Source organism: Phaseolus vulgaris, chromosome 11 (assembly GCF_000499845.2).
Source record: "Phaseolus vulgaris cultivar G19833 chromosome 11, P. vulgaris v2.0, whole genome shotgun sequence".
Lineage (NCBI taxonomy): Eukaryota > Viridiplantae > Streptophyta > Magnoliopsida > Fabales > Fabaceae > Phaseolus > Phaseolus vulgaris.
The window spans coordinates 18,562,082-18,582,720 of record NC_023749.2 but is presented as its reverse complement, the minus strand read 5'-3'; the positions used below and the strand labels follow the sequence as shown (position 1 = coordinate 18,582,720).

Here is a 20,639-nt window from a genome sequence, read left to right as displayed (position 1 = left end):
AATGTAAATTTAAAGAGCCTCGTTAAAACATTCTCGATCGAAAATCCTCCTTAGGGATAAAACGACCGAGTGAGGAATGAGTGCACTATTAATTATATTAACTGTAATAAAACTTGAGATGCGTGACATTCCATTTTCTCAGTGTAGATTTTCCAGATAAAAATTCTGAATAATAGGCTCCACCGATTGTCGTGTCTTTAACTCATAAAGGTCCTTCCCAATTGCTTGAAAATTTGCCTGCATTCTTCCTAGCATCGTTGTGCATTTGCCATACCAAATCCCCCTTTCGAAAGCTTTGAGGTGTTACCTTTGAATTGTATCTTCTAGCCACCCAAATCTTGCAAGCTTCTTCTCTTATCCTGCTCTTGTCTCTAAATTCATTGATTAGATCGAGTCCGACCGATAAGCTTTCTTGATTGATGTTGATGTCAAACATTTAATGTTGTAGGGAAGGTTCCCTGACTTCTACTGGGATCATTGTTTCAGTACCGTACGTTAGACTGTAAGGAGTTTCTTGAGTGGTGGTTTGTGGTGTGCACCTATAAGCCCACAAGACTTCAAGAAGTTTCTCGGTCCACTTGCCTTTGGTTGGACCAAGTTTCTTCTTTAATTCATTAAGAATTATTTTGTTCGTAGCTTCGGCCTGCCCATTGGTTTGGGGTGCTCCACTGAAGTAGTGATGTGCTTGATATTGAGTTTCTCATAGAATTCAGAAGGTCCACAATCAATGAATTGTCGACTGCTGTCAGTGATGATAACATGTGGTATGCCGAAACAACATATTACATTCTTCCAAACAAAATTTTGAACATTCCGTGTTGTAATCACTGCCAAGAGTTTGATCGCTATCCACTTAGTGAAATAGTCAATTTCAACTAAGAGAAACTTACATTGTCCTTTACTTGGGCAGAAAGGTTCGATAATGTCCATACTGCATTTTGCAAAGGGCCCATGGGGAAAGGATGTAATGCAGGTTCTCGGGCTTCTGATGAGATAAAGTGTCGTACTCCTTACACTTTAAGCATTTGTGCACAAACTCCGTGCATTCACCTTGGACGGTTGGTCAGTAATATGCTTCCCTTAGTACCTTAGTAGCCATCGTTCTTGCTCCTGAATGACTCCCGCACACGCCTTCTTGTATTTCACACTTGGCATAGTCAACTTGATCTGTTGATATGCATTTCAATAGTGCCAGAGTGTATCCTCGTCAATATAGGTCGAAACCGATAAGGACAAATCGAGTGGTCTGTTGCTTCATCATCTTCTCCTCTCGTGCTTCATATTCACCATTTTTCTAAAAATTGTCTAATAGGTATCATCCAGGTTTCTTTTTCAACAATGGCCATGCACTCGTCTGTGCTGACGGTGGGATTCCTGAGGATTACATAGATGACTGACCGTTGGAGCCCTTTCTTTTTAGTGGTAGCCAACCTTGAAAGCATATCAGCTCTAACATCGTGCTCTCGTTGAATGTGTTCGATGTGAACATTTTTTAATTTAGACATCAAATTCTGAACGAAGTGATAGTATTTCTGCACTAAAGACTCTTTCACCTTAAATTCTCCTTTAAGTTGTTCAACTACTAGTTGAGAGTTGCTCCTACAAAGAAGTTGTTGGCCTTTCATGTCATAAGCTAAATTGAGCCCGACCAGGATGACCTTATATTTTGCTTGATTATTTGACGTTTTTGAAACCAACTTCAATGATTGTTCAAGGAGAATATTGCCTGGGCCTTCAAGAACTACCCTTGCCCTGCATGACTTGTCATTGGATGAACCATCCACATGTAAGGTCCATTGGAGATCTTCGTCTTCGGTCGATCAAGGGCTAAGTTTAGCCATGAAATCAGCTAAGGTTTGAGACTTAATTCCCCCCCTTGGTTGATACTAGATGTGAAATTCTGATAATTCAACTGTCCATCCAATCATTTGTCTAACCAAATCAGGTTTAGCTAGGATCTTCATAATAGGATAATCGGTCTTCACTATAATGCGATGATTTTGAAAATACATTCACATTCTTCGTGCGTTGACAACAAGTGCTAGAGATACCTTTTCAATCATCTAATAGCGGACCTCTACCCCGCGTAGGACTCACATAATGAAATCGATCGATCGTTCTTCTTTTTCCACTTCTTGTACTAGAGCCGCGTTGATCGCTTCCTCTAATACCAGAAGGTATATTATGATTGGTCGTTGAGCATCCGATTTTTGTATGAGCGAAGGGACTACCAAGAATGCTTTTAATTGAAGAAAGATTTCCTCACATTCGGGCGTCGAGTTAAACTTAGTTGCTTTTTGCAAAAGTTGGATGATATAGGCTTGGTCTTTTCTGCCAACTTTGGTAGAAATTGGATAGGGTCGTTAGTCGGTCGATCAACTTATGTATTTCTTTTACATTTTCAGAGTTTCTCATTTCAGTAATAACCTTACATTTTTCTAGATTCGCTTTGATGCCACAATGTGTGAGCTTGAAGCCTAAGAGTTTTCCTCCTTCAACCCCGAACGTGCACTTGTTGGGGTTAAGTCGCATACCATGATCTCTGAAAGCTTTAAAGACTTCTTTAAGATCTTGAATGTGATGCGAACATGAATCAGATTTGACTACTATGTCATCAACATAAACTTCAACCTTTTAGGTAAGCATCTCTCTAAACATCTTTTGGACAAGCTTTGTTGAGGCCGGTATAATCCATGCACATCCTCCACTTACCATTAAATTTTTTGACCATAACCACATTTTCCAGCCATGTGGTGTAGAGTTATTTTTTGATGAAGTCGACTTTGACATGTTTTTCAGCTTCCTTGTGTGCTGCCTTGCACTTCTCTTCACCCATCTTTCTCTTCTTTTGGGCGACCGATCTTGCTTCTTTATAAACCAAAAGATGATGTGTAATGAATGACATTCAGACTTACCCTTGGCATGTCAGAGGCTGTTTAGGAAAATAAATCATCATTTTTAACAAGTGTTTGACTCATCAATTCGTTGTCGGTTGACTGTAATGTAGTCCCTATGTGTGTTAAGTAACGGGCGAAGATCTTCACCCGGCTTAATACGAGCTTCACCCTACCTGCTCATCATAAGGTTGGAATTTTTTTATTTCGGAATCCTATTTTTTGAAAGTTTTTTCTATATAAAATGTCGACTGAACTTCCTTGATCTACCAAAACTTTGGTGATAACAAATTTGTCAATTTCCACTGTAAAAAAATTATATGCAATTTGAGTCTTTTCTGGACATTGATTATTGAATGATCAACATGTTTTATTAGGTATTTTGTCTATTTATGAAAAAAACACCAACAGTATTTGTTATGTATTTATAATTTCTTTTATTTTGATTGACTATAGCTAACCTTCCATTCACTTATTCAAAACTCAAGTTACAACATTCATAATTCAGAATTGAATTGACTTTTCCTTAGTAATATTTAAGAGATATATTTTATAAGTCTAAATTAGTTATCTGGTAACTAATATTGTTTCATTTTTAAAATTTATATATTTTTAATCGATTTTAAGTATCATAAGTAGATATTTTTTTATATTTTTTAAGATTTTGGATAATTTTATTGAATCTCACTGTTATATCTCCTTTTAATAGAAGATCAAATTAACTATTCCTAATTAATCCACTATACCTAAGATTTTGTAACTAAGATTTCCTAACAAATAATTTATGAAAATTTAACTAGATAAATATTCACTCAAAATTTTCAATCGTTTCATTCTTTATTCTACTACGTCTTCTTTTTTTTACATAAAAGAGAAGTATTTTATGGAGAAAAGACTTATTTTAAGTCCATCAAATAATAGTCAGCTTTTTATTAATATATTATTATTTTATACTTTATTATTAATTTATTTTTATTAGTACAAAAAGAGTATAACATGTATATACAACAATATAAGCAGGAGCGTCGTTTACAAAAATGCGGTGACAATCTTAAAAATAAGTTCAACCTATAGACTATAGTTCTAATTATAATTATCGTTTATTTGAAATAGCGCATATACACTACGGTTTGGCAATTGCTGCCTATAATGACCATTATAGACTACAATTTTTTAGGCAATCATCACCTATACCTATGTCTACCATATAGACTATGGTTATTAGATCATAAACTTCATTTGTATGTTTTTTTATTTCTCACTATAGTTTTTTTCGTCTTTGCACTTTCTTTTTTGTTGCTCCCACTGTTGTCTTCTATATGATCTCTTCTTGTTGTCATTGCTCTCGTTCCTTATAATGTGCCTTCCTTATTGTTTTGTTGTTTTTCATACTTTTTGTGCTTTCTTGATGAGTTTTTATCCATTTTTAATGTTGAACGAGTGATTGCCCAAGTTCAAAACTACTGCTCGTGTTCTCCTTATCGCCATTGTTGTACGTCATCGTTGAAGCTCTTGAGCTCCTCCACAACCACTATTCCTTTACCACAATCTCTATCCACCATCTTGAATTTCCACAACTCTAAGTCGTTCTCCCTAAAAAATTTCTCAACGTCAAACTTGGGCAAGAAAAGTAAGAACAAGATTGAAGAAAATATTTTAAGATCACATGCGCTATTGGCGATGGCTATGTACATAATCATTGCCTATAGTGGTCTAATAGATACGATTTTGTGACTATCGTCTATAACTCAAAGCTATAGACGACGTGTGCATATACTATGACTATAAAATTGTCGTCTTAGACCTTCAAAAGCCATTGTCCTTCAGTTTCAGCCATTGGAAGGATGATGAAGCCTTTGCCTTTTCATGGACACTTAAAGAAAGACCTTCCTGTTTTAGTGGAAAGTCAACTTCTTTTCTACTATTGATCATTGTATTCCCTTCATTGTTGCAATTGCTTTTCCTTCCTTTATCTTCTCTTCCGCCTTCAACAATCAACCTCCTAATTTTGAGTTGTAGAAATGCTATCCTAGCCCGTATCTGCATAAATTGTGGCATCATACCAGCAAAACATCACATGGTCCTTCGACTTGAAGCTGTTGCACCGTGTTCACAGATTGGTTAAATGTTCATGAATTCATTAGATATTACTTTAAAATTTTTGACTTCCCTTTTATGAATATTGAGCCACCTCACATTTGTGGCATCATACCAACATACGTCACTTGGTCCTCTTGAAACTGCTATGCTCTATCTAATCATAACCTCTTCTTTCTCTTCGTGTACATTTCATCTTTCCCTTCCACCGCTTGCTGTCTTCCTCTTCCATTGCTGACTGCAGAACCTCCTAACAAATACTGCCATTTGTTTCCCAAGAAACCACCCTCCTGACTCCTTCCTTCATAAGCTTTCGAACGCCTTCATCACAGCTTCTTAACTGCATTTTGTTCCTCGTTTTAACAATTGTGACAACATGTCTCTCCTCTGATACTTGTTGTTCTCTGCTCCTCTCCTTGTTTACCTGCATCACAAAACACTACCTTCTACCTCTCTCAAGTGATACAAAAAAACAGAAAATGCCATAACCAAGGATATGAATAATTCAAACTAAGTTATTGGTTCATCCCAGCCTTTCATGCTTTACTTTTATGTCCTAAAATAGTTACACAGATTGCATCAAACTAAACTTACTTAGTTACCATATTAATACTGGTTAGCGGTGATAAAATCCAATCAGAAAAAGAGAAGTTAACTTTCCTTTCTTTATGTTTCATCCACACCCAGGATTGTACTTGTGCCATAGTAAAGATTTCCTTTGTGTCTACTTTTGCTTAGTTAAAAATGACCCTGTTTCTTTGCTTTCATATACACCATACAACTGAAACCCAAAGACTTTTCCATAACCTATTGCCTTCTTGATTTAAGCATATGCAAGAGAATTGTTCAAAATGACACATCAACTCATTGTGGTTCACCGAACTAATCCCCATCCAGCTCAAGCACATATTCCAAACTTTATTTGATTCCTTACACGAGACAAGGATGTGTGAAGTTGTCTCCTCCTCCTTCCTGCATAAAACGCATAACGTATCCCCCATTGCAACTCCCCTTCTCCAAAAATTCTGTTTCATCGCTATTCTATTCGAAAAGGCCTTCCACACATAAAACATAGCTGAAGGCATAACCTTTAGACCTTGGTGTAGTGACACCTGTGATATAATTGACATAAATTCCTCTACCATAGTTTTTTCCCACTCAAACCACTCTCTTCTCAAGCTGAATTTCCACTCCCAACCTTTTGTGGACCATCTTCCAAAATTACTTATAGATTTATCCTTTAACTCGGAGTTATTATATAATCTTTCATATCTTTCTATGAGTTGACCACTGTCTAGCCATTCATCTTCCCAGAATTTGACCTTCTCCCCAACTCCAACTTTCTAGACCAAGTTCGAATTGAACTAGTTGTCGCCTTGGTCTGAAATTCTGACTTTTGTTAAATCCTTCCACCTTCTAGATGATTTTATTAGCCTCCTCGAGCCATACTTCGACTCTATAACTTCCCTCCAAAGTCCTGTCTCTGGTGTTTCCATTTTCCATAGCCATTTAGCCAAGAGTGCCTTGTTGAATAGATCGATTCTCCTGATACCTAGTCCCCCCTCCTTTTTCGATTGACAAATATTCTCCCAGCTAGTCCAAGCGATTTTTCTCCCTTTCGCTCCCCACCCCCACAAAAACTTCCTCTGTAGCTTTGTGATCTCCTTACACACTCCAGTCGGTGCCTTGAAAAAGGATAGAAAGAAAAGTGGTATGGCATTGATGACGAATTTTATAAGATAAACTCTTCCCGCGAAGGACATATTCCCCCCCTTCCATACAAAATTTTTCTTTCTAATCTTTGATAGTACAGGCTCCCAAAAGGAACACCTAGATGGATTACCCCCAATAGTTAGTCCTAGGTATGTAAAAGGTATATCCATTAGGCTATAGTGCAAAATATCCGAATACATTTTCACCTCATTTCTGTCTACTTCAATAGCACCAATTTTGCTCTTATAGAAATTAACTTTAAGGCCAAAGCTTAATTCGAAACATCTTAAAATAGCCTTAATGCACAAAATATTTTGTACCTTCGATTCGTATACAAAAAGAGTGTCATCTGCAAATTGGAGTGAATTCACTTCCACCTTTTTTTCCCCAACTTTTATTCCTGAGAACAGATTTTTTGTTGTTGCTTGTTTCACTAACCCTGCCAAACCTTGTGCTACAATAAAAAACAAGAACAGTGCCATTGGATCCCCTTGTTTAAGGCCTCTAGAAGGTTTGAATTCTTTTGTCAGACTACTGTTTACCAAATCCGAGACTGTAGCTGATTCAAGGCAAGCTTTAATCCATTGTATCCATCTTCCACAGAACCCTAGTCTTCCCATCATGTAAAATAAGAACTCCCAACTCACTGAATCATACGCCTTTTCAAAATCAAGTTTCACAATCACCCCACTTTTTCTCCTTCTTTTCAATTCATCCAACACCTCGTTCACTACTAGAACGCTGTCTAGTAATCCTCTATTTGACAAAAACGCCGATTGTGATCCATCTATCACTTTCTCAATAACTTTTTTAATCCTGTTAGATAACACTTTGGTCAAGATTTTTTACATACAGCCTACAAGTGATATTGGTCTATACTCTTCAAGAGATTGAGGATTCTCAGACTTTGGGATCAGCGTTAAGAAAGAGGCATTACAGCCCTTCGGGATTTTCCCTTCTCTGTGGAAGAATTTCAGTGTTCCCGACACCTCCTTATTTAAAAGACCCCAATACTTTTTAATGAAACTGAATGTTACTCCATCTGGACCAGGGCTTTTATGACTATCGCAATTCCAAATGGCGTCCTTAATCTCCTTTTCATCAAAGGGACCAGTCAAAAAACTATTGTCAGATTCAGATATCTCCTTAAACTCAACATTATCCAGCCTCACTCCAATGTCCTCAATGGCCGACATCTTTTTCTTGTAGAATTCTTTAATCATCTCCTTTACTGTGTTCGACTATTCCACCGAATTACTTGAGCTAGAGCAATGTATTCCTTTTATCTCATTCCTTAATCACCTCCATCTAATTGACGCATGAAAGTATTTTGAGTTGGAATCCCCCTGCTTGATCCATAGTGCTCTTGACTTTTGTTGTAATAAAGATTCATTCCTCACATTTATATCCTGTAATTGGCTCAATAGTTCTCTTCTTTCCCTAATCTTGTTCTCATCCAATTCATCTATATCGTCACTCATGTCCAGCTCTTGTATTTTCCTCAAAATATCAAGTTTTATTTTATCAGTGTACCCGAAAACATCCTTGTTTCATTCTTTCAGGTCACTCTTTAGCATTTTCAATTTCTCTTTTAACACTATGAATTCATTTCCCTACACCAAATAACTTTCCCATTTTCTTTTGACAAAATTATCAAACTCCTTATCTTCCTGCCAGATATCTAGGAACCTGAATGGTTTTGGTCCCCAATCGACCACATTTGATTTTAACACCAATGCGCAGTGGTCAGAAATTTGTCTATCCAAGACATATTGCTTACAACCTGGCCAATGTTGCAACCATTCAAAAGTAGTTAAAAAACTGTCCAACCTACTCTTAGCTTTGCCATTAGGTCTGTACCAAGTAAATTTTCTTCCAATACAGGGTATATCCACCATTTCCATTTCATTAATAAAATTATTAAAACCCTGCATTTCTCTCTTATTACCACTTGCACGTTTATCCCCTTACGTTCCCCTTCTCTTCTTATGGCGTTGAAGTCTCCCAAAATACACCATGATTTGCAAGGTTCATTGTGTCTAATCTTTTTTAGGTCCTCCCACATTTGTATTTTATCAAGCAGAGTACAAGAAGAATACACATTTACTATGACAACAGGAATACTACTCTCCTTAAAAAACCCGAAAAACACAATGAACCGAGTACTAATTATGCGATTTGAGCATAGAAAGAAATTTTTGTGCCAGATCATGAGGATGCCCCTGCCCCATTAGATTGTTCGCGATAAAGGTAATCAATGTCATTTTCTCCCCACAACTGACAACATTTATTGAAACTGAAATTTACCCCTCTTACTTCTTGCAAACACACCATTCTGACATCTTCCTTTCTAATAATATCCTTAATATATCTCCATTTCACCGGACTCCCGAACCCTCTTACATTTATTGATAAAATTCTCATCTACAACCATTATTTTCCCCAGCTTCTCTTTGGGATTTTAGATTCCTATCCCTTTTTTCCAGATCTTCTAGATTTGTCATAGCATTTCCTTCAATCCCACCGTAGCACCTATATGTTTTCCCAATTCTCATAATCTAATCGTTTCTAAAGAACCATGTTTTAACCAATATAGTCGATTGCAATTATTTATAGCCTTGTCAGAAATTGAATTGCTAATTTGAGATAAGACTGACCTTAGCTGCTTACGCTCTTCCCACTTGTTGTTTTTGCTTGATTTACCCACCCAAAAGACTATTCTTTCTTTAGAATCCACTGAATTAAAGGATTTAATACCGTTGACTTGCATTGTTTGATTGTTCTTCCCTTCTGCCGTTTGTTTGAACCCCACTTTGCTCTGCTCTTCGACCCCCGTCTTCCTCTGCTCCTCAAACGGTAAGTAAATGTCTTTTATTATGCCCGATCTCAAACCAATCTGATTGTGGCTCTGCGTATTTTTTTCCATTTTGACACTTACACTATTCGCCCCCGAGGGTAACAAGCATAGGGAATCTTCCACCCTCGAGATTGACAGCATTGAGTCCTCCTTCCTCACCTTCGTTTCTCCCGCCGGCAACGATGCTTGATAGGATGGTGCTCCTCCCTCTTTCTCTACCTTTGACGATGAGCACGGAGTAAGTCTCTTTCTTCCCTCCGTCGTCGCGATTGTGTTGGTTGAAGGAGAGATGATTGCCTCGTTACGAAGCTTCTTTTGGTGAACGGTGGTTTCATTGATCCAGTTATGTCCCGCCTGTTCTAACTCACCTAAAACAAAAGGTTTTTTCGAAAAGAAAGTGTTTCCCAGAGACCCCTTCCATAATTTCTCCTCCTCCATGTTGTTAGTTGGGCCATTTTTCGACCGAAACTCATTGTGATTTCGATCGCCGCACCTCCCTTCCACATCCAAGTGGGTTGTTTGGTTCAACGCACTTTGGGCCGATTCTGAAGGCCCAATCCATTGTGCCACGTCAACCTTGCTTAGAGCCGTTAGGCACACCGAATCTGGTTTCTCCTTTCCTGTTAATGTGCAGCAATTGGGTGCCGAAAAAGCTCCCACGGAATTTGTCAAAAAAGGCGTATAATTTTGTAACGGTACAATTGGTTATGATCTCCAACAATTCTGTGTCGACGAAGGTTGTTCACCGCTCATTTCCACCGTTTGTTCTTCGAAATCGCAGCTCCCCGATTTTACTGATGCGTGAGACGCTAATGAATCTGCCTCTGACTCGATTCCCTCAGATGTTTCACCCCAATGACATTGGCACAACTTGTGTTCTGGAACTGTGCATTCTTCCTCCACCGATATCTGATACAAATTCTCGTTGATCCTCATATAGTTGGTTAAATTTGCTTCGCATCCCACTGACACATTGATTTTAAACCTTGCATACTTGAGTTCTTCCAATGCTAGCGTTGCTTTATCAACCTCAACAAGTGTCCCCATTAAAGCTGCAATGTGTTTGAAACAATCTGGATTCCATAGCTTCAACGGTAGACCCCAGCATCTCACCCAAACCAGTTTTCCACTGCTACAAATTGTTCTTCCCATGGAATGATGGTATCAAATAATTCTTCAAACCACCTTTTATTTTCCTCTATCGCTTCTTGGATCTTTGATTCATTTTTCCCCATCAATAACACATGGAACCCACCCAAAAATTTTACCTTTATGTGGTTGAGGTCGCCGAGAATAAAGCATTCATTCAAACTTGAAACTTTACTTAAATCTGAAACCCTCCCAATATAACACTTTTTTAGCCAATCCCTGGGGGTTTCTTCTGCTCTAAAATGTATAGCCTGCACCCTTGCCCTGTTATGTGTTTGTTCGTTGTTTCTTATACCATTCTTAACAATGTTTGCGTACGTTTTTATTTCTTTGGCCCTCCACACTTTTTTTTATCTCTCTCTCTGGCTCTATTACCTTCTCTTTCAACTTCATGTTCCACTCCTTCCTTGTTTTAGCTGACCTATTGTATTTCAGTTTGTTAACGTTCATTTTCCAGCTCCCAATCCATATTGTGTTCAAGTGATTCTCTAGCTCCCTAATGTTCTGCACCCCTGAAATCTCACAAATCCAAACCTTTGCTTCTTAATGTTCAATCTTCTTGATATGAAAACACCACTCACCCTTCTCCAACTGCGAAAGATTTTCCACAAATCTAATTCTTTGATATCGAAGGAAAAGTTGGAGAAGAAGAAAGGAGTCCCCTGTTGACCTTGACATTGAAGATGCTTTTATATAAGGAGTCACTACAAGAAAAAACTGTATTACCCATGGATAATTACCCATGAACTTTTTTTGGTATGTAAATAGGTTTTTACCTACCAAAGATTTTGTAGGTAATGTTATTCTACATAAAAAGGGGAGAAATGACTTTACGTACGAAAGTTAAGGTGGTGGGAAGTTTTAATGTATTTTAAAGTAATTTTTTTAAAAAAAACATATGTTGGTTTCCTTCTGAGGAACATTCCTCTCCACTCACCTCTCAAACACTCTCACACTCTTGCTCCCTTCACTGAAACAGGTTTCCTAAACTGAAACACTGGAGTTTTTGTTTGAAAACGTCAATGGAGGTTCTGAAATCCTAAACCGAACCGTGAGAATGTGAGAAACCGAAACTGTAACACCTTCAAAGCTTTAAAACGTCCCAAGAATGAAACTTTGAAGTTCCCGTTTTTTCTCTCCCAGTCTCTGTTTCGTTCCAAGATTTCAACCCAAGTTCGTGTCTTCCCAAATCTACACTGAAATCCCCAATTTTTGGTTTCAATTTGTGAAACCAAAAGCCCTAATCTGGTGTTCCTGATTGTAAACCTAAATCCTGAATGGTGACTTCGAAAATGTTGTGAAAACGCAATGGAAAGCTTCGTCGTGGTCGTGATGGTGGTCTGAAGCGCAGACGATTCAAGGGCGATTTACGAACTTCTTCATCGAGAGAAAGGTATTGAATTTTTTTTCTTTGATTTAGTGTACGATAATGTTCTGTTGGATATGTTCTATTGGATTACTTGACATTTAAAGTGAGTTTAGAGAGGTGAGCGGTGCGGTGCTGTGGCTCACCGCTTCCACCGTTTAGCAAACGTAATGTATAATTAGATGTTGTGCATAAATAGCTACAAATAGGATCCCAGGTGATAAGATGAGTTAAGCTTAAGGTGAGAAGTTGTTGGTCTGGGTGAAGGACTGCTGTATGAATTTTGCCTTCTAAGAGGTTGATGCAGGGGATCTAGAGTCTTCCAATTTGGCCTATGCTGACTTGTGTATATAGGCGGAGTTTCTGGAGCTGAGGCAAGAAGTTTAGCAGGTCCTAGTTTGTGTTGCTTTTTTACCCAGCAGGGTCACATGAACCATGAATATGTGCTCAGGTTTTGTAGAACCTGTTATACAAGGTCACGTGAGGGTTTATGCTCCATACTCACTGTGAGACTTGGAGGACTCCCAGGATGTCAGCACAAGCTTGAGCTGGTTGTACTGGAAGGAGGTGGTATGGAGGAGGAAACTGAGTTAGTTGAACTTTGGAATCTCTAGGAGCTGTGTGGATTCTGAGGTAGTATATAAGGATCTCGGCCTGCCTGATAAAGGAGGGGTTGGATGGAGAAGCTTTGCTGGACAGCGAGCAGATGGTGTAATAAGTGCTTGAATAAAAGCAAGCTGCACCAACAATATGGGTTGGAAGTAAATTGAAGAAATGTAGGACTTCTTGTTATCTATAATAGCAATCTCCTGGTAGAGGATCTTCAACACTGGAATTAAGTGGGCTCCAATTTCTTTTAAACAACCAACCTCTCTGAGATCATGTTTGGTTGATGACCTGGCTGTAGATAACGTTGTATGGCATTAAGTCTCGTTGTTTTCCACGAGTAGAAGGTTGTCTAGAGAGTCTTTTGCTAGGAACAAGGAATTTATTCTGTTCAGCCTGGTGTTTTATGATATAATGGGGAATTGCACGGGTATATGGTCCAGGTATGGGGCAATCTTTGAGGCTGAACTGATGTGGACTTGCTAAGTGCTCTGCTGGTGTTACTGGAAGGCGGATGGATTTAGTGACTGCAGTAGGTGAAGTTCTAGGCTGCTAAATAAGGAGAGTTGGGAAGATGTCTGTCACCAGTTGTGGAATGCTGCCTTGGCTGGTACAACTATGTAAGATGACTAAGCTGGGTTGGGAGTGGGATGTTGGACGCTTCTGTAAGAATGTAGGATTTAATACATATAACCAGCTCTCTTCCAATACTCACCAAGAAAATCAGGATGCAACTTAGAGCCTTTCTATGCATTCAAAGCTTCTGGTGATGCCTAGGCACATACTCTGTAGGCAGGGGCTGTAAAGATTCTGGCGTAAGCATAGAGATGACAAATCACAGCTGCCAGACTTGGTTCTACCTAAAGTGGGTGTAGTTCTGCAGGTATATCTTTGTACATTGAAGTGTTGGTGCCTCCAGTCGTATTGGAGTAAGAAGGATGGAGCAAGAGGTGAATCTGAAGCCCAAAAAGTTAGTCACAGGGAGAGAGTTACTCTACGCTGCTGCTTCAACCGTTCTCTTTTTCTAGTTCATGCTTAACCAGAGTGCAGCAGCATTGGGGGCGTGGTTGGGTGAAGTGTGGGAGTTGTCCTGCTCCTTAAAATGTTGGCTGCAATCAAAGGATTGGCTCTCATGTTATGTGGTTTTATCTCGTTTAGTTGGAGGCACTGGAATTCGATTTCTAGTTGTTGCCACAACTTTTAGCTTTAGGCTTGTGCTGGTATCTCTGCTATTGTTTATAGTAGTTATTAGACTGTTGTTATTCCTTGTAAGAAGAGTAGTTGCTTATTGTGGAGGATTACCTCTTGCTCTTGAAGTCATTGGAACTTATTTATATGGAAGGACGAAAAAAGAATGGAACAGAGTATTGTCAATATTAGACAATAATCCCCGGTTAGACAATAATTGAGTAAGATTATTCTTTATATATGGTCTTCATTTTTGGTCATGATTTGGTGGTTAAGAACACAACTGTCTATCTGATATGTAGTGAATAAATTGACTTAGAAAAGGAACATGTGCCAAAGAAAAAATCTCTCCTTAAATTTATAAAGAAAACTCTAATGTGAGTTCTAGTAAGTAATTTATCTTTGAGAACTTTTAGTTATAGAATTAATCCTTGTGTCCTTCATTGCAATTTAATTTTTCTGATCCTTTCCTTGTTTTTCTTTTAGTATAGCTCATAGTTACGAGATTCATACTTATTTTACCTTGTTTCTCACTCCTCACATTGTGCTTCCTTGGCTTTACTTGAACTGTTTATTGTATTTTCTTTGTCGTTGTTACATTTGTCATTCAGAAAACGAACAAGACTCAAACAGAACATAATTAACAGATACATCTAATAAACCATTCTTTCTACCAAAAGTTTTTCAAATAACGAAAACAAGTTGTGCCAAATAGTGAGCCAGATTTGATCCTGCTGCACAAGTTCCTCACCAGAAAAAACCATTGAGACATATTATTCACATCGCCACCATGTTGATATCCGTTGATTCAGCAGCACCAATCCTGCTACTTAGAGATCTCCAACAGACTCCCACTCCCTCTCAGCTCCCTCTTTGGCCGAGCAGAATCTTCTTCGACACCAATCTGATTTGCTTTCTCTGCATCTTCCAAATCTTGAATATCACTCGTCCTTTTTCTTACCAGCTCCATCTTTATTGCCTCCTTTAGCCCGTCTTAGTGTTGTACTACTAGGCACGTACCTGCATCAAACCACCTTTCTCAACCATAAACTGCACAAATAATGTATAACTTAGCATAACTCTTGTTTCCTTCATAATCCAATAAACCATTGCCCATTATATTCACACTTCTCCTTTCTTCAAATATTGTAATTGTTAGAGTAGAAATGAAAATATTAGTCTCAATTAATTATCTCTTAGGTTGTTGATTGTTGGGATATCATTTATCTATTTTTCTTTCTCAACTTCTCTTAGTAGATATTATCTTGAGCAAATATTTTTAAAACAAACTAATATTTTTGTATTATAATTTTGATTGTACTTTTAAAATTGCAGGATGTTGCTTTGAAGGTTTTAAACAGTTTAGGATTTTTATCATATCAGTTGAAAGGATTTGTAAGAGGTAAGTCTTTCTAAAATAGATTTAAGTATGCTCATATGCCCATTGCAATTTATTAGGATGTACATTATTTTCACTAATTGGTGGCATGTTGAACCTCTTTTACTAGAATAAGTGGGTCTAAAATTTGCTTTATTTTTTGTTGTTTTGTGAATGGTATTAACTGAAGTTACATACTATATAGACCTGTAGTTTATGACAATTGTTTGTTTATATCATAATGGAGAAAAGTAGATTATGAAGTGATTGATGTCCTGCATAGAACTTATATAAGTAATTGATGTTGTCATATAATGCAATAATTTATGAAACTCTTTCTTATTAAGAGATATCTTTATATTGGTTTAAGAGATGCTTTGTTCATAGATATCATTTTTTAACACCATTGATTGTTACATTACTTGCTAGTTCAGGGTGAAGTAACTTATAATACTCTTTTTTAATACATTAAAGGGCTAAAGGCATCTTTGTGGCAAAATCTTTAGTTGCCGTTAGTTCAGAACATGGAATGGTTTCACGTAAATCGTAGTTGGATGTACGATAGATGCTATATTGGCAGAGGGGGTTTAAAGAAAGTTTTGTGAATGAGGTTGAAGAGTTTGTCATTAAAGCTTGTCAACAACAGTCTTATTTGAATGAAAGGAAGCTTAGATGTCCATGCGATAAATGTGAATGTACAATGATTTTTCCAATTGAAATGGTCAAGCTTCACCTCTATAAAAACGGTTTCATGTATGATTATCATGTTTGGATTCATCATGGTGAACAAGTGCCACATGTTAATGACAATGACGATCACGTTTGTGTTTCAAGTAGTGATGTACATGTGGATGAAAGTGAACAATTTGTAGCAATGCAAGACATGGTGTACGATGCTCTTGGGCAACATGAGACATTTGAACCATCTAATTTTAATAACAGAGAGGAGCCTCCCAATGAAGAAGCTCAGAGATTTTATGATCTGTTGTTAGAGGCTAATGAGCCATTGTTTGAAGGGGCTGTAGATTCTAAATTATCAATGTGTATGAAATTGTTAGCTTGCAAGTCTAATTGGAATGTTCCTAACCAATGCTTAGATTTCATCACAACAATGTTGTCGGATGCTACACCAATAAAAGAGGGTTTGCTAAAAAGTTACTATGATGCTAAGAGGTTAGTGTCAATGTTGGGGTTGAAGGCTAAGAGGATAGATTGTTGTGTAAAAGGTTGTATGCTTTTTTATGACAATGAATATGGGAAAAATGATGGACGACTACTACAGTGTAAATTTTGTCATCATGCACGATATCATGACCCAAAAGTTGGAACAAGTAAAAGAAAACCAATTCCTCTGAAAAGAATGTTCTATTTTCCTATAATTCCAAGATTACAAAGATTGTTTGCATCTATGCAAACTTCAGGACAAATGACATGGCACTATGATAATAGAAGACCTTCGGGTGTGCTACGACATCCCTCAGATGGTGAAGCTTGGAAACATTTTGATCAATTACATCCTGAATTTGCCGCTGAGCCACGTAATATACGACTTGGTTTATGCTCTGATGGATTTAATCCATATATTCAAGCATCAGCAAAACCTTACTCTTGTTGGCCAGTAATTGTCACCCCATATAATCTTCCTCCTGAAATGTGCATGTCTAGACCCTATATGTTTTTGAGTTGTCTCATTCCCGGTCCACATAATCCGAAGGCTCGTATCGATGTTTATTTTCAACCACTTATCGATGATCTTAAAAAGTTGTGGAGTGGTGTTCAAACATACGATATTTCAAGGAAGCAAAACTTTATGATGCGAGCAAGTCTAATGTGGACAATTAATGACTTCCCTGCATATGGCATGTTGTCTAGTTGGGGGACTTAAGGTAAATTGGCTTGCCCGTATTGCTTGGAGCACACAAAGGCCTTTAGATTAGAACATGGAAAAAAAAATAGTTGGTTTGACTCACACCGTAGGTTCCTGCCTAATGATCATACATTTAGGAGGAATAAAAAGGCTTTCAAAAAGGACAAAGTTGAAATGGGTGGACCACCACCTATGTTGACATCTGAAGAGGTTTGGAGTATAGTTAGGAATCTACCAACAGTCATAGATGAGCCTCACATGTCCAAATTACCAGGTTATGGAGAGTGGCATAATTGGACAAAAAGAAGTATCTTTTGGGATCTTCCATATTGGAAAGATAATTTATTGAGGCACAATCTTGATGTTATGCATATAGAGAAAAATTTCTTTGACAATATATTTAACACCGTCATGGATGTAAAAGGTAAAACAAAGGACAATGATAAGGCAAGAAAAGACCTAACATTGCATTGTAGGAGACCTGATTTGGAGTTAAAGTTGCAAGCTAATGGGAAGATTCTAAAACCAAAAGCAAATTACACTTTAACTACAGGGGAATCAAAGTTAGTTTATCAATGGATAAAAGAACTTCGTATGCCTGATGGTTATTCTTCAAATTTGGCAAGATGTGTGGATGTAGACAAGGGGAAGATGCTTGGAATGAAAAGTCATGATTGCCATATATTCATGGAGTGTTTACTTCCTATTGCATTTCATTCATTACCAGTGCATGTTTTGAATCCACTTATCGAAGTCAGCCATTTCTTCAAAGATTTGTGCTCGGCAACAATAAAGGATCATGACTTGGTTAGAATGGAAGAAAACATTTCAATCATTCTTTGCAAGTTGGAGAGAGTATTCCCCCTGCATTCTTTGATTCAATGGAACACCTTCCAATTCATCTTGCAAATGAAGCAAGACTTGGTGGACCAGTTCAATATAGATGGATGTATCCATTTGAAAGGTATGAAAAATATTATTGTTATTATGTCAAAATAGTTCATTTATTTGTCTAAATCTATCTCCAATTTACTTAATTATAGGTTTATGGGTGATTCTAAACGCTCAGTGAAAAATAAGGCTCAAGTTGAAGGATCAATTTCTGCATCTTACTTGCACCGAGAAACAATTCACTTTTGTTCCCACTATTTCAAGAACTTCATGTTGTCACCATGAAATCGTAGAAATGAAATACCTCGTGGAATTGAAAGTTTTCCATCAATGTTATCCATCTTTAACCAGCCTGGTCGTTCTTCAGGAAAAAGTTAATCCATTGGTTCAACCATAAAGAATGGAACTCTGTCCATGTTCATGTTTTGATCAATTGCAACGAAGTAAAACCATACCTCGAGTGAGTATATCAAATAATTGACTTCAATTTTTGACAAAATTGATCCTCTAAATAAACCATTCTTTATTGTGTCAATATGTTTCACAGTTCATTCTTGCAATCTAAACAAATAAGCTCATCAAATGCATCAAATGATATACATGCACATTTCCCTGAATGGTTTACGGGTCAGGTATGATCAACTCAATGTGATTAAGTTATGTCTTATATAACCTAAAAAAAATATAAATAAGTCAGTATCTCTTGCCTTTGTAGGTTACAAGTGAACCTTTAAATGTAAGAAACATACACTTAAGGGAATTATCATATGGCCCTTTCACATGTGCTAATGAATGGCACACTTACTTCGTCAATGGGTACAAATTTCACACTCATGCATGGAGCAAGGGGAAAAAAACAATAAATAGTGGTGTTTATGTAAAGGGGCTCACGGAAGGAGGCCATGATGATTTCTATGGATTCATTGAACATATATATGAGCTAGAGTACAATTCTTCGAGCTCCCCAAAGAAAGTGGTGGTATTTTATTGTCAGTGGTTTGATCCATCACATAGAGGTACAATAGTGGATCCTAAATATGGAATTGTGGACATTCACATGGAGAAAAGGTATTTACCCTTTGATTCATTTATCCTTGCACATAATGTAAGACAAGTATATTATGTCCCCTATCCGACATCAAGAAAGGACAAAAAAAGTTGGTGTGTTGCAATTAAAACAAAGCCTAGAGGTTGCATTGAATCTCTTGATATGGAAGATGATGTTCCTTACCAAATAGATGAAATGTCACATGTAAATGAAGTAATTGAAGTTGAAGGTATTTTAGGATTCCAACATTCGCAGGTTCATGTTGAAGAAGTGGACGAAGATAATGAATTTCAAGATTTTCAAGAAGAGGATAATGAAGAGGAGGTTGAAGATAGTGAAAATGGGGACACTGAAAATGATTATACTGGAGAGGATAGTGAAGATGGGCAACTTGAACGAAATGATTCAGAAGAAGACAATGAAGAACATGAATTTGATGATGATTGAATTATGTGTTATGAATACATTATGTGATTGTTAGTGTTGCTATTTTCTTGTTTATGTAATAACACAATGATTCTTCTGTGAAAGAAACTTTTATTATGTTGTGTGTTTTTAATTGCAGTATGTTCCTTTCATTTATAATTGATAATATAATTTTTTTGTTATAGATGTCTTCAGGAGGATGTGACCAACCAAAACCTTACTTATCTGGTCAAAATAAGGGGAAAAGGGTAATGAAGCGTAAAAGGCCACGATATGTGCTTAAAGTAAATATTCCACCCCCACCAAATGCACCTATTGCACATGTACCTTCCCCATTCCCAACTCCTGCACATACATCTTCTCCTACCCCAGGTCTCACGCCTATCTCTACCGCTGCATCTTTTCCATGTCCTACGACTGCAGACATACCTTTTCAATCAAGAAGAGACAATTCTCCCACCACATCTTCCCCAACCCCAGTTGTGGCATCAGCGCCTTCTCCATCAGGTGCAGGACCCTCAACATCATCAGTACCATCACCATTGCCAAGGGTTACACCATTATCAACACCCTCACCGCTATCAGTGCCTTCTAGAATCAATGATTGTGCTATTGGGGAAGGTGCACAGATTTATCCTGATAGAGGTGATGCAGAATCAAACAATGAGGATGACACTCTCTCAGTTGGTCATGCTCTTCCTATGATTTCACCTTATGGTAATGGGTAAGTAAAGACCATAAATAAAATCTTTCACATTATTTCTTTTATCAATTTATTATCTAATAATTTCTTTATTACTTGTTTTTTTAAGGTTTCATCCATGTAGGGTTGCATCACAGGCAATCACATTCATCATTAAACAACAATATTGTCAGCCATGGCTTACATGGGGTTCAATGACTGATGAAGACAGAGAAATCTTCTTCAAACGTTTTAAAGTATTTCTTCTTATACGTTTTAAAGTATTTCTTCTTATACGTTTTAAAGTATTTCTTCTTATATTTAATATTAACAATACTTGTTATATTATACTTGTTGCATTTAATTAAAATGTCCATTTGTTTTGGTATTTGGCATCTTCCATAATTGAATTCTCAGTTATTATTTCTTTAAAGTGTTGTATTAAAAAATTCTTCACTTTTTTAACTATAAATTTTG

The 20,639-nt window shown here is 37.3% G+C and overlaps 1 protein-coding gene and 1 long non-coding RNA gene across 2 annotated transcripts; both read left to right on the top strand.

Moving 5' to 3' along the window:
• Window positions 1-15,813: 15,813 nt before the first annotated feature.
• On the top strand, window positions 15,814-17,133 carry LOC137836006 (uncharacterized). The gene has a single exon (XM_068644807.1). It carries the CDS (start codon window positions 15,814-15,816, stop codon window positions 17,131-17,133), a length of 1,320 nt encoding a protein of 439 aa, XP_068500908.1.
• A 2,987-nt stretch (window positions 17,134-20,120) lies between these two features.
• LOC137824325 (uncharacterized) lies at window positions 20,121-20,419 on the top strand. The gene is made up of 2 exons (XR_011083240.1): window positions 20,121-20,204; window positions 20,293-20,419. It is a non-coding gene; the product is annotated as an uncharacterized lncRNA (long non-coding RNA).
• The last annotated feature ends 220 nt before the right edge of the window (window positions 20,420-20,639 follow it).

Excerpts from the sequence above, each read along its gene's own strand:
- LOC137836006 (XM_068644807.1), top strand. The coding sequence starts at position 15,814 with ATGCTATATTGGCAGAGGGGGTTTAAAGAAAGTTTTGTGAATGAGGTT.